Source organism: Polyodon spathula, chromosome 11 (genome assembly GCF_017654505.1).
Source record: "Polyodon spathula isolate WHYD16114869_AA chromosome 11, ASM1765450v1, whole genome shotgun sequence".
In the NCBI taxonomy this organism is placed as follows: Eukaryota; Metazoa; Chordata; class Actinopteri; order Acipenseriformes; family Polyodontidae; genus Polyodon; species Polyodon spathula.
Genome location: NC_054544.1, coordinates 34271889 through 34288951, shown reverse-complemented (window position 1 = coordinate 34288951; position 17063 = coordinate 34271889). Strand labels below are relative to the sequence as shown.

General features: G+C 38.8%; 1 protein-coding gene across 2 annotated transcripts in view; it reads right to left on the bottom strand.

The window, feature by feature from the left end:
* LOC121323313 (serine/threonine-protein phosphatase 2A regulatory subunit B'' subunit alpha-like) overlaps positions 1-17063 on the bottom strand; it is an 85374-nt gene that overhangs the window by 5074 nt on the left and 63237 nt on the right. The window contains exons 1-4 of one of the 2 annotated variants that reach the window (XM_041264303.1): positions 5392-5799; positions 2197-2463; positions 1884-1987; positions 1171-1273 (exon numbers count right to left, since the gene is read on the bottom strand). In XM_041264303.1, coding sequence (XP_041120237.1) covers positions 1171-1273; positions 1884-1987; positions 2197-2463; positions 5392-5523 — 606 coding nt within the window. In that variant the 5' untranslated portion in view covers positions 5524-5799. Of the gene's footprint in view, positions 1-1170; positions 1274-1883; positions 1988-2196; positions 2464-5391; positions 5800-17063 lie in introns of those variants that run through there. The other variant, XM_041264302.1, reaches the window with a different exon arrangement.

The window sequence follows — 17063 nt, the reverse complement described above, 5'->3', positions numbered from 1 at the left end:
TTCATTATTCACTTAAATAATGAAAATAATGAATGTTTTTTTATTATTAACTAATGGCCTAATCCCAGTATGACCGACATGTCTGCAATGAAATTTTAAAAGCAGATAGCTAATACCATATCTTGTTTTCTTCTTTGTCTAATGATAAGAATTAAAAGAAACAACTATGACATAATCTTGTCCTAGGATAGGGGTTTCTTCAGCTCATCCCAAAGAACTGTGCAAGCATGCCAAGCAGGCTATTTGTAAGGTATTTTGGAAATTGCATTCTAAATGGAACATCCCATTAGAGACTGACACACTGATACACTGCTGCACAGGGCCCAGTCTTTCATAAAGGAATGAATCTTTCATTTCATTTGCATTGGCATTCCTGTACATTTAAGGCTGACATTAATAATGGTGTTGAAAAGTGAAGAACAGATGTTTACTCCACGTTACTGATTTCAAGAACCTTAATTAATATTGGGGCTAGATTATAGAACATCAGAAATATGTGTCTCAAATTAAATCTGATCGAATCAAGATGTATCCTGCACAGAATGAAATATTTATTTTAAAATAAATAACATTGTGTAACAGTTTTTTTTTTTTGTTCCTGGGATAGTAAGTGTTATTTCCTAATTGCTTATGCCTCAAAAGTATAGAAAATGGCTATTATTCCCCACAAACTTTGCTTTTGTGACCAGGACAGTGATATTTCAAAATATCACTATTTCCAATGGGAAAACGAGCAAATGTGTATTTACAGTATAATCGTAAATCTGGAAAAACTACTCACTTCTAAATCTTTTGTAGTCATTTTTGTATTACTTCATATGTTGTTTTTTTCAGACTTTATGTGAACGAAAAGACACTAATTTGCCCGTTTTCCCATTGGAAATAGTGATATTTTGAAATATCACTGTCCTGGTCACAAAAGCAAAGTTTGTGGGGAATAATAGCCATTTTCTATACTTTTGAGGCATAAGCAATTAGGAAATAACACTTACTACCCAGGAACAAAAATTGTGTTACATAGTGTAATACCCATACAGAGGATTGAAAGTGTTCTTAAAACCTTTCCATGGAAAGTATTTATGCAGTGGGTTTGCATTGATAAACATATTGACCTGAAGGTAGAATAGGTATCCTGTATTTTTTCCAAAAACAAGAATTTCGTTGTGTTACCTGCAATAATGGGATGAAGTCTTCCTGTTCAAGGTAGGTACAGCCAGGTCTGACTAACAGGTAAACAAACTTTGATGCATCATCATAGCAGCTGTGCAATAACCTGCAAAGAACACAGACAGAAAGCTTTCAGTTCTGTTCTGAGAATCAATACTGTATTGTACACATTTTTTCTGCAGTTTCAGTGGCTTCCCTACTCAATGCAATTAGAAAAAAATTAATTACGGAATGGAGAGGAGGTATATAGTGGCCCCCAAGGGAATAACTACAGTTACCAACAGGGGAGTACGATGCCCGAAGCTGCAGGCTGACGGCATTGTCCCCTGGATGTAACTATAGTTCTTCCCAGGGGGCCTTTGGGTTCCCACTATGAGCCGAGGTCTGCAGTCCATATTTGTTTGTGAAGACCATATTCATTCACATCGTCGGGTTGGATTTGTTAGAATTTGAAGAAGTCAGAAAACACAGAAAGCAAAGTTTTTACGAAAAATTCATTTTCTGTTGTCCGCCCTTTTACTTTGTTGTGTGCAGTGAGGAAGGCGCTCAGCGTGATGACGTAATTTGAAAAATACTCTGGACAGTAAAAAACGTCACAGGGGCAATTTTTGGTCAAGTGATGAGGTTTTAACCAATCACATGCCAGAATTTAAAACTGATTCTTATAAATATGAACAAAACAGCAGCAAATAATGAGTCCCAGTAATGCCACTCACTTCCTCCACATCGCTATGAATGCGTGGACAGAAACAAATCCTGTCCTTTCGCCTCCAGCAGCATTAAACATCAGGGCCTTCCAGTATAGCGGACAATTGCATGCCTGAAAAAATAAATAAATAAATAAATAAATAAATAATTTCCACTGTCAAATATAGATCCCATAGGTGTTTACATATCAACTGTAAAGCTAGCAGACTCCTGCATGTTGAAAAGATAGTAGGACAAAAAATGTACTGTAGGTGTGAATGGAGTTCGACATAAAAAAAAGAAAAACTGCAAAAGCAAGCAGCTACATTCTTCACACCATACCTTAGCGATCTTTCCCATTTCATAAATATCAGCTTTCTCTTCCTCTAACTCTGCGAACGCTACTTCAATCTTGGCAATGGTCTCGTCGAGGTTGGCAGTAGGGTTTGGAAGTCCTTTGGGGAAATAGAAGCGTGGAATGTTTATGGAGATGGGGGCGGTGATGACCACCTTGTTTACTGGAGGAGGGGTCGGTGTGCGTGGACTGGGGGCAGAGACTGCAGGTGCTGGGGGAGGAGTTCCGGGTTTCTTCTCTTGCTTGATTTGGACCTGAAACCAAAAAAAAAAAAAGTTAAGCTACAGTACAGTGGTTAACAAAACTCAACTGATAATGTCCTAAAGCAAAAATTGAGAAAACAGGTTTCCTGCTCTTTGCATTTATTGTCCATATTCATACTGACTACATCTCTGAGGTAATCAGAACACACACACACTGTTGGCTATTCCAGGCAGGTTACTGCAAAAGAAACACATTTAACACAGAGAAAAAAGTCAATTCCCATTAAATTATAGCCAGACACTACATTACAGTACAGTGGATGCCTAATCTTCACCTCCCCTGCTTCTACAGTAGTGTAATGATGACGTAATCTGGTATCTATTTATTACGATATTAATACATCTTGACTGGAAGAAGAAATCTTTGTAATGGCATCTCATTTCAGTGTTCAGTGTAACAACATCTCGCTGTATGATGGCATTACGGGGAAGTTACTCATTTTAAATGTATATATTGTGCAAGCATATTGGAGCTAGCAACAGGACACCTGACATCTGGCAAGTGCTCTCTTGCATTTAAAGTTGGCTGTAGAATAGTACATCATGTATTATGTTGTCTCTTCCATTTTTCTTCTTCTTCTTCTCCTTCTTCTTCTTAACTACTAATAAACACTAGCGTTAATGAGACCATTAACCCCAAATTGCAAAAGCTCAATCAGAGACTTCCTCCTCTGCATTAATGGAATAGCCTCTTTGGCAGTGAACCCAATCCCCAGATGAAGGGCTGTGCACATTCAGGTCACCTCTTCCATACAAGCACACCAACAGTACGACATGTACAGTAGTTCATATACTGTGGATTCAACGCATCACAGCAGTCACAGGCATGGTGAAACCGCACAGTATGCGACGACTACAGACATGGCATTGGGCTTCTCTGCTCCACCTCAAACCCAGTATTATACTGAAAGCATATTCATGAAAGGAAAAACAGCAATGACAATAACAATTTGTTATTAAAAAAAAAAAAATATGATCAATTCTCTGGAGCTCTGCAAGCAAACAAAAATGCTAGCTATATCCAAGTATTTCTTCCAGATGTTAGCAAGCAATGCATTATTACAGAAAGAAAGAAAAACTAATCTTTCAACCATATGCTGTACATAAAAGGAAAGCACCATCTCTGATTTTTTTTTTTTACCTGAAAAAGTCTTAATGAAACAGAAAGGACACCTGAGGACTATATTTAAAGCTTAATTAAGATTGATGAAGTGGCTTTACAGCTGCAGTCTTCCGCTGCTTTGTCTACCTGTGTGCACCAAACAACTTACAGCAGGCTGCAAGGCCATCAGAAACCATAGAATCAAACATACCTCCCATGTAGTATATGGAACAGTTAATGAACTGAGAAGATGAGCAAAGGGTTTCCAGGTTTGCAAGTAGCCTTTCAGGGCTGATAAAAGCAGCTGATCATCCATATGACATTCATAACATGAAGTACTGTAATTAGATGACATACTGAACCTACCAAGAGGTCATGTTTAACCCTATAAGGGCCCACTCTGCAGCCTGCAGTTGTATTTATGTGACTGTCCATTAAGTGTTCTTAATGGGTTATATAAAAAAAAGTACTTTAAGTGCTTGAATACTGTATGGTTTTCCTACATTTCCTGTATTGCTTTCAAATTCCAGTTAAAGCAAAAGCAAGGCAATGCCACTGTAGATGACTCAGACAACAGCTGGCTATTGGCAGATCAAGAGGAAGGTGACTGGGAACGATCCATCTCACAGAATACTCAGTGAACATTGCATAACAGAACTGATTTAAAATGTCAGTACCAAAACTGAATATCCCAATTAATTCCAGGCTGACATGGTCAGATACATGAGTTTGTGTGAATAAACGGGCTGTCTTCTGTAGGGTATACAGGAAGGGTTACAAGGGTTAGTGAAAGATCAAGTTCCAATGAGGTATTCGCAAGGATGGAGGAAGCAGGATTATCAACACGTTTAACAGCGCTGCAGAGATTGGACCAAAACGTTCAGTCCTTGGGATTCGATGCTTTGGATGTGAAATATCTGCACTAATTCAGATCAGAATCAGGCAATTCCTGTTCTTAAAACACCTGGAAGTATTGCACATGGGAAAACTGAGGAAAGCACTATGTTCTTTTTCTAACACGTTTGATAATAATTACAGTAATAGTATTTTATTGTAAAAATTGTCAAAGCCTGTCGTTGCAGACAATTTGTTTTGTTGCAACTTGCTTGCAGGTATTGTATGACAACGGTACCACTAATACAAATATTAAATTTAATTAAAAAAAAAAAAATAAATAAATAAATACAAGCATTTAATAATACTGGTAGCTGTTTCTGTATTTTTCAGAAAAGAACAACAGTTTCCTGGAGTTACAAGGCCTTGTGAAATCAACTGGAAATCCTGATACTCAAATAAATGGCTGTGGACTGTGTAGGCGGTAAACACATTTAAGGTTACTTGCTATGTACTGTAAAGTGTGTGGCTTACAGTTTTTCCATTCTATCCTTTCCCCTTGTATCTAGTGTCCTCACACAGTAACTACATATTTTATTAACTCATACCTTTCACTACGATTGCCTGACTACGAATCTTTCCCAGGAAGTGATTCCTGTCATGCCTCAGAAAAAGGAAAAAGGACACATTGTCTATGTAATAATACACTAAATGAAAAAAAAATGAGCTTATTCACCCAAGTAAGAGAGTATACGTACACTTTACAACAGCTGTATCTGTTGTTTACATCCCTCCCCCGAACCCTGCTTGCCAGATTAATTTGATCACTGTATTCATGGTTCTCAGAGCTATTTATAATCTTATTGGTATCCGTCTGCAAATAGCTTGTCTTTAATGGCATGCAAGTGTTCGCAGCAACAGCAGTAATGGCCGAAAAGAAAAGCTACAAAAGAAACAAAGTGCTGGCCATAACCCACACTGACCTGCGCTTGCTGGAAGGACTTGAGCCTCTTCTTGAAGCGAGAGGGGAGGACAAAGTCACATCCTCTAGCAAGAAAAGCTAGCTCGCCCCGCAAGTCAGGATCCCTCCTCAAAGAAGCCTCCTTGATCATCATTTTGGAAGGCAGAAAATAAAAAACCTCAGTGCTGCTCCTTTCTTAAGGTATGCACGCTTGGAAGCCAGGATAAACTTAGACCAACTGTTCGCTCAGAGTCAAAAGCGGCTTTGTGCAAAAAATGCCCTGCGTTCTCCCTTCTCACACAGTCAGAGTGTCTAAGCATTGTATCTCAACTGGGAGGGCCAGAGAACCCCAGATTCAAGTCATCCAAACTATCTACTACCTTAGCCTCCTTGTAACACTCCACTCCGAAACATGACCCACACTGGGATCTGTCTCCTGGAAGCTTTGCAGCAAACGAGCTGTCCTGAACAGGAGGGTTGAGTGGGGAGGGGGGAGGGGGGATTTTCTTTCCCATAATGCACCTCCAACCCCTCCCCCCAACACACACACACACCAGAGGTGCCAAAGTTAAGCATGCTGCACATCAGGCTAAATATACAGCCTGCAATTTGTTTATTTTATAATCTTCTGATATGAAATGCCAGGATAGGGCCCTTTTGTAAACCAAGCTGTGCACTCACAGCTAGCCAATCATTGGCCAATATAGGCGAGCTAGTAGATCTTGAGAATCTTTGGCAAACCACAGCTAACAGTAAAATCACAGCAAACTGGTAATGAAGAATTGTTACAAAGACAAGACTGTGTATTCCAGATTTTGGCCAGAAAACAAAACCTGGCTGCAATTTTGACCATGTTACTAATTAATGAATGTTGTTAAGATGTAGTCCCAGAGAACGAAAACCTTACAAATTTCAATACAGTTTCTGTGAGAAATAAATATAACCAAACTGGAGGTCAGACTCGGAACCACAGACTACCCCTCAGGGGCTCATCCCACTGAGTTCTGAAGTCATCAGGCTTTCTGCAGTTTCTTCTGTCAATACTAAAAGCATGTGTTTTAAGTTAAACAACTGGTGGTGGTGGGATTAGGCCTGTCACCAGCAGCACAATGACAAATTCAGATTTTATTGCTGTGAGAATTAAATATTGGAATCAATTGCAGACCTCGTTCAGGATTTAGGCCAGCAGTATAGAATAAAACACAGATAGTATTTATGGAATGCATGCAGCACATTTACAGTGCAATGTGATATTCTGTCTTAACACCACTGTGTAATTCTGATGTTGATCAATCAAGTTGTCATATGTCAAGACTTCTATTATATTTGTGTGAAAAGGACTGCATATGTGAAGCCACAGTTTTACATTTACATCATTATAATTATAAAAGGAGTTTAAGAAAAAGCTGCCATAATTAGTTTGCTTGAAATGGCAACATTGACTAAACTAGCAGTGGTAACTCGTCTACCACGCTGATCAAAGACATAGGGTCTCTGGGGCATTTTGACAATTTAATTTTGTAGTGCTTATACAGTACTGCTAGAAGATTGTTTAAATCTGCCTTCTTGAAATCTAGTTATCCAAGACAGAGCACTGGATCCTGCAGAGCTATCACAGACATTCTAATCCAGAGGTGCACATTCCACACAGTATTTAACTAGTGTGATATCACTTGGCACTGTCATTAGAGACAGTCAGGGGTCAGGGTTATGCAAACTTTAAATCGAGTTACATTCCATAATTCTACCACGATACTTTGCAAAACAAATAAAAACCAATATAACATTGGGTTATTTCCTTAACCATGGTTTCCTGAAAGAGAATGACAACCATTACCGAATGGGAAAGAGCCTCAAATCAGGGCCCTGCTGTGAGGGGGAAGTCCCTCCCACAACCTGTTGATGACGTCCCTCTTCAACAGGAGGTGGGAGGGACTTCCCCCTCACAGCAGGGCCCTGATATGGCAGCTTTTTTATATATGTTCAGTGATTGACGATCAGAGGGGCTCTTTCCCATTCGGTAATGGTTGTCATTCAATTGAAAGGGAACTAACATTTTACGATGGTGATGGGTAATGGGGGGAGGGGTGCAACAATATTATTATTATACATTTATAAATATTTGATTTTGTTGTGCTGGCCTCTGAAAGAAGCTGTTTCACCAGCACACCCCTCAAGCCATTCTCTATTCCCATCCCTCTGTATAAATATCTCCCACACTTTCTGCTGGCTCGGCCTCATGACATTTCAACCACACACTGCAATCCCAGAATTCCCCTGCCCTTTCCTCTGGCAGCTGTTTGGAGAATATGAGACGCATCAAGATTCCACAACATGCTGCCAGGCATTACAAAATCCATGCCCTGCTATCAGCTTCCACTGAATAAAGCAGATATGTCAGTACAGGGACCCACACATCTCTGCTATTTAATCATCCACCCACAACTTGTCCTTTATTCATTGGAGATTATACTGCAAAACTTTACTGGGTTCCCAACTTCAAGCACTCAATCACAAAATATCAAGTAGTCCTTGAACTAAAATCAGAAATTAAGGGTTCAGTAGAGAGGATGTGAAGCCATGGAAAAACCTTAAGTTACGTGCACATACCAATAGTGCCCTGAACAGTATTATAAGCTGACCATTGCTGCTTAATAATTACTGTACATGTACAAAATATTATTTACATACATTCATTACTCAAAAGCATAAAACACAAAGGCAGAAAATACTGCTGAGTGTTTGTATAACCAAATGTATATGAAGCTACCCATCTCGGCTTTACATTGACTTTTTTCCAAAGTCACTTTAATGTTATCTTATAGTCTAAGAAAGAGTTAAAGTTATAGGATGGTGGACAGGAAATAAACGTTTAGAAATGTTCTCTTTAATATGCAGAATTCAGGAATGTCTCTAGTATAGCTGGGTAAAGAATGCTGCATGAACCCAATTAAAAGTGGATTTCCTTTTACCTCTATGAAGAAAATAAACCAAACCTGCTCCTTTAGTTCACTCTGTTCGGTGTGAACAAAAGAACCCCAAAATAGTGGTGTGACTACAGGACTTTGTTGCCGTCGGGGTCTAATAATTAAAATGTTGTAGGATATACAAACCTTAACCATAAAAAGTAATATAATAGACACAAAATTAAACATCTGTGCCTGCCAGTTAATAGAGTAGCAGGGCTTCTGTCTCTGCTGGCTTCTACTTTTTTACCACACTGAGACGGCACAGATTAAAACAAGGAATTTAGTCATGTTAATTGATGTATTCATGTGTTTTTAACCATCATTCGGTTTACATTGTGGCTGTCTTTTGTATATGATTCACTCAGAAGGATGCAGACCGTCACAGAGACACTAATTACCAGGGTTATCTTTTAAGTCTCTGATACTTTTGCTAAGGCACCATAGACTTGAGGTTACACACAAGGTCAGGAAACCCCAGGTCAAATATCAGCTCAGCCAGTGAGTGAGTGATGCGTTTGACCTTGTAAAAGCCACTTTGCTGCCTACTTCAATATACCGTGCCCCAGTCCCAGAAATAAACTTAGCAACAAGTGCCAGTTACCGGTCATTCCTTAATGGAATCTTTTAAAATAATAATTTTTGGATGACATTGAGGGCAACTATATCAAACCAGCTCTTTTTTTGTTTTGTTTTGTTTTTTTGTTTAAAACACGCTTAACAGTTCACAGTTTTAGACTAGGCAATCCAGTCCTTTTTACCCTCAGTCCTATAACATTTCCAAATAAAGTTTTCAAGTGCTATGCGCTCTTTGCCTCATACCAATCCTGTGTGGCAGCAGCTTTGCCACTAAGGGTGCTGCTTTCCTTCCGGGACACTGGTAATGCTTATTCACTTCTCACTCAGGGCACTGTCTACTTCCTACAAAACCAATCCCATCACAATCTCACAGCACAGGCAGTGCATAATAAGAGAATTAAGAGTTGTATGGAAGAAGGGAGAGTTTCTGCTATTCAATTTGTATTTATTAAAAGGGGGTTTTACAAGAATGGTGTTAACAAAAACATACAGACAGTGCGCTGTACAATTAAAAGCAGAAAGCACATGGATGGAAAAAAGAATCCCATTGCATGCAGTTTCACCCATCCCAGGTTTTAAGATGAACTTGATTAGCCACAGTGTATAGGAAACAAGCTCCGGTGTGTCTTATTAAACTTACAGCAAAACCAGGAATGGATCAAACTGCAATGCAGTGGGAGTCTTAGTTCCATCCCTGAAGTTGTATAGCATGGTTATTTATTCTCTATTTTGATCACAAAAACACCTTGTGCAATATATAGATGTCACCTCCCTAAGCCAATATCTACAGTAATTAAACAACACTGAACTGTGCTACTGTTGCACTATACTTTTTATAACAAAACCATCAAGCAGCTGAGAACAGAGGGCAGGATAATACAGCAAGGGCAGCCACCATAAGACAGCTCATGTTTATCAACATACTTCAACTGTGACACAACTTGACTTCGATAACTACTCAAACAGGTTTGATTACCACAGCAGCCATGGCTGGAATGATCTGATGGCAGCTGTTGTGGGTATTAATAGGACACAGGTCACATATAGCAGTCCCACCGGTTCAGTATGCACAGGCCATGGAAGTGTTGGAAACGGCGTGGTTTATCACAAAACAAGAAAAACAAAATGAGAATTCTTAACAAAGAAGACAGAATAGGAAATAACAATGCAGCGCATCTTCACAATTTCAAGTGTTCACACAGCAGTAGAGTCTAAATGCTCGCATGAGTCTTTTGAAAGCTTTAACTTATAGTGATGGTTTAGACAACCTATAAAATCAGGCCTCACTTGCAGCTTCTGAAAGCTGACAGTCAACTGTAAACAGCTGCTATTTTAAATGGTAATCCTCTTTTTTGGTTAAGAAGATTATAACTGGGAAAGACCAGGCTTGGCTCAAGCAGTACACACTTAAAAAAAATACAAATACCAATCAAATGTCAGTCTACTGCAGCATTACTATAAACTTGATTATACATAAATACAGTGCTCCCCCTTTGTAACACTGTTATAAAGGGGCAGCACTGTATTACTGTATTTTATATATATATATATATATATATATATAAAGGATACATATAAAAGTCTGAATTTGTCTAAAATGATTCAGTATATCAGTATTATGGGTGCGACACGTGGTGACCTTGACACACTGCAAGTTAAAGAGTAATTAGCAGGGTTCTGAAAAATATAGCGTTGCACGTCCCCACATGCTCCCCCTAGTTTACATAGTTTGCCTTGTTTTATAGATGTATACAGTATGCAAATGAATGTGCAAGTTAATTAACAATATATTCATGTGGTCAGATTAATAATTTTAAAGTCATATAAAAGGAGAAACCGACTTGTGTAAAGTATATTGTTCTGCTTTCATTAATGACTACCTGTGTTTGCTGTACTGCTGTATGAGATTCTCCCTGGGCTGACAGCACACAATATACCATGTACTATACATCGCCTGCCTTTAAAGTAACCATGCAACACCCTTTTTAGCTTGCCCTGCTGTAAAAAAGATGAAAGAGTGACAAGTGTAAAGCCTCCTGATAGAATTGGGGGTGGGAGAATTTACAGGGGCAGTTGGAGAGTGTAATATTGGACTGATAATCCCGGAGCCTAAAAACATTTCTATCTCTGAGTGATGCAGACACATGTCAAGCTTATAGGGGAGTGGAATGGGTGCTGAGCAGTTCCTCTCCTAATAAATGAGATGGATATTAACTGTTCCAGCCTGGGGTTTTATACACCTTGTGCCTGCATTGCAAAACTCAATGATCAGTTGTAAATTTACTGGTCTACCTCAACATATTTTATCATGAACAAATTAAGTAATTCAATAGGTATTTTTTTTTCTTTGTTAAACTGTAATTGCACTGGGATACCCACCGCCTGCTGTAAAGTTTTACTGGTAGTTGCATATTGATGCATATCAACGCTGAAATAAATATTTGCAAAAAAGAAATGCATAAAAGGCAGTTCAACTTTGTGGTTAATTGTATTTGAATATCATTTCTGAGGTATTGTAATAGCAAACTACATGTGAAGTCTTACAAATTTACAGATTAGTTCCTGTAACAGAAATAGCATGTGTGGAAACTGGGGTGTGCAAGAGCAGGAGTCCAGTGTAGAGAGAAGTGGGCACCATGTAATGAGTGTGTGATAGGCGGTAAAATGATCTCACACATAACGCTTCCCATTTGCAGAGTTTATTTCTGGGGTGGCCTCTGCACATAGTAATTTCAAAAGGGTCTAAGTTCCCAGACCTACAACACAAATGGGTATATTTCCATGTCTGAGTTGTTGTCTGAATTGGCACAATGATGGTAACTCAGAAGTTATGCGTTATGCATATATTGTACAGGCTCATTTAAATATATCAGACTACTTTATTTCAGCAACTAACAATACTAAATAGTTTTAATATTTGTTACATAGATCTAAAGAACCACAACTGTGATCCCAAGTTCTTAACAAATCTGGGAGTCCCTATACCTACACATATCACCCTTTTTCAACTTGGAGTGGATGTAGGTGATTCTCATTGCTTTTTATTCGTTACCAACATATTCATTTATTTCCCATTGACCCTTGCAATTAAACGAAGAGCCACTTGAGGGTGTTAACTAGAACATGCCTGGCATTGTATCTGGAACAATGTACAACAGAAGCAACTTCATCCTCTCTCTTCCCTGGGCCCCAGTCCTGCAAGTGAAGCAAGAATTCAAACCAACGACCTTCTGAATGCTTGGCATGACCTGTGCAACATATATCACAGCACAGCAGGTTTTAAAATGATACATGCCTACTGTATCTGGAACGGACTTGCATTATGGCAATGGTAGTTTATAGGCATGATATTTGCAGTTCAGTGAAACCAGCAATACCTCACGCAACCCATCTATTCAACTCTCAATAGGAATGCATGACTGTCTCAACAGGAACAACAGCTCAGTCATGCGAATTATACTAATACTAACTCACTTGAAGAGTTGATACTCTTTGTTATATTTATTTTTATATACAACCACTAGCTTTTAATAATCTCTTCACGTGTAAGTGGACGTTTAAAGACAAGGGGTTATTGTTTAGACTTGCACATACATATCTGCTAGATAGCTAGATAGATAGACAGATAGATAGAGATAGACATAGATAGACAGATAGATAGATAGATTAGAGTTTTTAATGTAGGAATCGATAGTATTGTACAATCAAAAGCACCTCTGTAGCCTCCACTCGCCCCTCATGTATTTTTTCTAGTACCTCTCACCATGTGCTCATTTACCAACACACAGCCACTATCTGTCTATTTCAGGTCAGCTCATGCTTTTGGCAAACTTCCATTGCCTATGTTCAGTATCATAGGAACTTTCTCTGCCGGGCATCAGCTTATATGTGACTCAAGCAGAGGCCTTTAATAATACTAATTCACTTCCAGCAGTTTCCATGGAAACGTATACACAGGCTGCTTTTCACAGGGCTCTATAAAACTAGACTTGGGGAATGTTGTGCCCCGCGTTACAAAAATACACATACAGCAGGTGTCTCTCTGAAGCAACATGTCACAGGGAAGATCACTATGGCCCTCTCGTGATAGTTGTCACATATGCTAGTGTGATGTGTTGTCATTTGTAATAGTGAACCAGCCATTTATAGCATCTGGCAAAGCAAAAAATAAAAATAAACGTCTCCGTGACCATTCTTACTTGTAACTACTTGGTAATGTGCCAGGTAAAGCTAACAGTGTGTCACAATATACAGTACACAGCGGGACCTTGTAGTAACAGTGTCAACCAACAGATGGCGACAACAGCTTGTTCAAATTCACTACTAATGTTATTACCATTATTGTACTGTTATTTTTACCATTATTATTTTATTTTGGACATGGAAAGTTTTTGAAAACCATATTAAAAAATAGTAAATTAATTTATGTACTTTTATTGCTGTTCAAAATTCTTCATTACCAGATTTGTGTTAGATTGTCAAATTATCAAATTACATACAAACATATCCAAAGAATTAGCGGGAGCATCAGTCAGTTTATCTTTGGAACACTAGAGGGCACTGTATGAATGCTTTCTACATTAACTGCTGAAAAATAGGCGGCAATGTATAAAGAAAAGAACCACGCAAAGCAGAATTCCACGTGAAGACAGGCAGGTCATGACGGATCTAATATTGTGACATAAAACAGAGACAAGCCATACCTGTTCCCACTTGAACAACACTCTCAAAGTACCACACATCAGGGAGGCTATCCTTGAATTATGTCCTTACTAAATTGTGTCTAGGTTAAGCTTATATGTGTTAAAGAAAGTAAAAGAAATAAGAAAAAAAAAACTATTTTACAATGCAATTTATTACAGCTTGCAGTGTCTCAATAGGGTTTTTTTTGTTTCCCCTCACAGGGCTGACTAAACTCCCTGGCCTTTGAAAGCTGGATCTTTTCCTCTCACCATAGCACCAACTATGACTCTTGCAATTCATAATATTCAAGAAAGAAACTTTGAACATGCATTAGCTAGACTATAAAAATCACACTTCTACCTCAGATTCATTCATAGGAAAATCAGGATAAGCTGCCAATCATTATCCTTTGGAAGATCGTAAATTATTAAAGGCTGTTAGCAGAAGTATATAATACACCTGTTTAACCAGCAGAGGTAGACTGTGCGACTACACATTTCCCATGACTCAAACAACTGACCATAATACCTAGAAAAATAAAGAAAAGATGTAAAAAAATGATATTTAAAAAACTTTTTACTCAATGTATCAATGGTAGCTCACCCCAACCTAGTATAAAACCACGTTGCACACAGTACAGAAGTGTACCCTAAACATGTGTAATTATTCCTTCACTTATACAGGAGTTAAATATTTCTCCAGAAAACATGAAGAAAACAAAGCACTCAAGCAAAATATGATGGCACCGCAATAACTTAAACACCATCCTCTGATAACACAGGCATGTTTAATTTATGGAAGAAATGCATGTTAGTAACATACTAGTGAGCTGAAATTGAGAAAGAAAGGTACAGAGCAATGCGTAGGGAATGTCGACAAGCTCACAGTTCTAACTGAGTTGACCGGGATTAGCGTGTTTCTCAAACCAGTTATCCCAAGAAGTTGCACTTTAACTTGGCTCTGTAATTCCATCCTTGCAACAAATCATTCCCTTGGGTTCAGCCTTTTCCTTTCCCCAACTTTGCCATCAAGAAAAGCCACTGGTAGTCACTCAGTTAACAGCCAAACAAGAAGGTACATAGGGTAGCCTTGAGGAGCATTGTGGTATGAAAAACATGCTCGATCTACCCATGTTTGGGTACTAGTTGATAAGTGGTGTTTTTTTTTATAGTTTCCCCTTTAGAGCTTTGCATGGCCACAATGATTCTAAATTCTCTGGTCAAGAAAACTGGAAATTAAATTCCATCTTTTTAGGATGTGATCTAATGTTTTAGCAATTGATTGCCAATAAATATATATTTTTAACACTGCTATGCTTTGTGATAAAGCCCCTACTGTAAATATCTCCTCTTTGCTTCGACACTCCTGCAGCACGATGGGCATGCAAGGTAGAAAACTGCAACTCCAGTCTGACTCCAGTCAGACGTCACAACTGGTTTGGCCAAGGGCTGTCAGGAACAATGTCATGGAAAGGATGCAAGTGATTCCGCATGGCAGTGTTCAACAAGCCATGGGCAATGTCATTGGCCTGAGCGGAATACATGTCAGGATACAAAACGGGAAACATGCATGCTACCTCACAGCCACTGGAAGTTCAAGCTACACACACAAGTATAGAAGTGCTGCTGGCGGTAGAGCTGGACAGGGGCTGAAGTCCTTTCCAACAGGGTCGAACCACCTGGAAATGGTGGTGCATGAAGACCCAGGGATTGTCCGGTACAACTCTCTCTGCCAAATGCTTGAAAAGTTTTCTTTTTTTTTTTTGATACCCAATCAGTGACTAACAACTTGTTTTGATTGCTGTGCTCCAATTCTTGTAAATTCTCTCCACATGGTTGTCCAGTTGCAATAACAAGCATCTTACTCTACAGCTCTGTGTTTTACTCAGTAAATTCTGCAGGTTCTGTAAAGAAGCCTGAGGATCCATAGATCAAGTGCAACCTTTCACTGTGGAATAAGTACTGTACAGATATTAAACTCAGACACACTGACTAGAATGGTGTCAACCTTTCTTGACTTACAACCTATAGACCGTAATTACATTCCTTAAAACTACAAATGAAAGTGTCACAGTTTTATCTGTGGCAATTATCAAATACATGGTGGTAGGGCAGCTTTGCGGAAGAAGACCGGAAGCCAAAAGATATCATTTTTAAATTACAGCACAAGTCTCTTTTTTTCTTGCTATAAAAATGCAATAGCCACCCCAGCAAAAGGAAGATTTAAATCTCAAATTTCTCATCTTTTGTCTTATTAGCTAGACCTGAATAAGCTGTAATTTTATTGTTCGTTTAATTTGTACTTCTGTCAATTAGTTTCATGATTCTGCTACTTGCCCCAAGCGATCACTAAAAATGAGTCTTAAATAAACAAAACTGATATAACCCATGAAAGCACAGATCTCGTAAACTCGATAATCTGTTTTACTAAAGCGAACAATATAAAAGGGAATGCAAGGCTGAGGAAGTCAATACAGTCCACAGGACCACAAAACACAGACTGGAACACATCAATACAGAGCTTTATCCTTTTAGCCCTTAGACACATAAAGAGACTGTTGTTCAAAGTCAACAGAAACCACCCTTGTAAAAAGCTCTGGATAGTTCTCAGAAGTCATAATGGCAGGTTCATACTCAGCTTGTCAGCTTTAGTCATTACAACAGCAGGCTAGTACTGGTAGTGTCAAAAGCTGGCTCCCAAAGCCTTTAAATGTCATATAATATTTAATTTATTTGCCGCAATGTGTATGTATTAATTAGGAATGAAACTCCACCAGACTATCAAACATTCCAATGGTTCTTGTAGTTTCTTTATTAGCCTGATGTTTTATTTACTAATGTGGAACAAATCCAGCTCATTAGATATGCATTTTTTGCACATGCTGTAAAGCTGGGAAATAATAATGAGTTCTTCAGATGAGACTGATTCTGAGTGCCCAGATGTGGAATATACTGTGCACTTTGTCCTCACAACATGTACTCATCTATTGTTAGCTGCATGGTTCAGGCAGCAATCTGATTTCAGGGCAATTTATATATCAGCTGGTTTCGAAAACTGCTCCATGGTCTTGCCTTTAAACAGGTGTTTCTTGTTTAACTGTTACTAGGCCTGGGACAGCACATTACAACCTCTGTGAGCCCAATGTTCACTTAATCTGCCCTCCCAAGGAAGAACACATTTGTTTTATTGGTGAAATGTTACATCTCTCCCTGGGATATCATTTTGATTTACAGGGATTTACAAGGTGGAAATGAATCTTCATAAGGCTGTGGGTGTCTTGGAGTAATAAGACCACTCAGCTGGGCTGTCAGCATAACCCAGAATATACTGTGCACACCCCATAATGGTTTAACCATGCCAACCTCCTGTATGTCTTGCAGGCTACTTTCCAAAATGACACCCCAGTGACTCGTTGGAAATGCGCATGTGGTTTTGCATTGTAGTAAGGCCAGTTTCACTACATTCA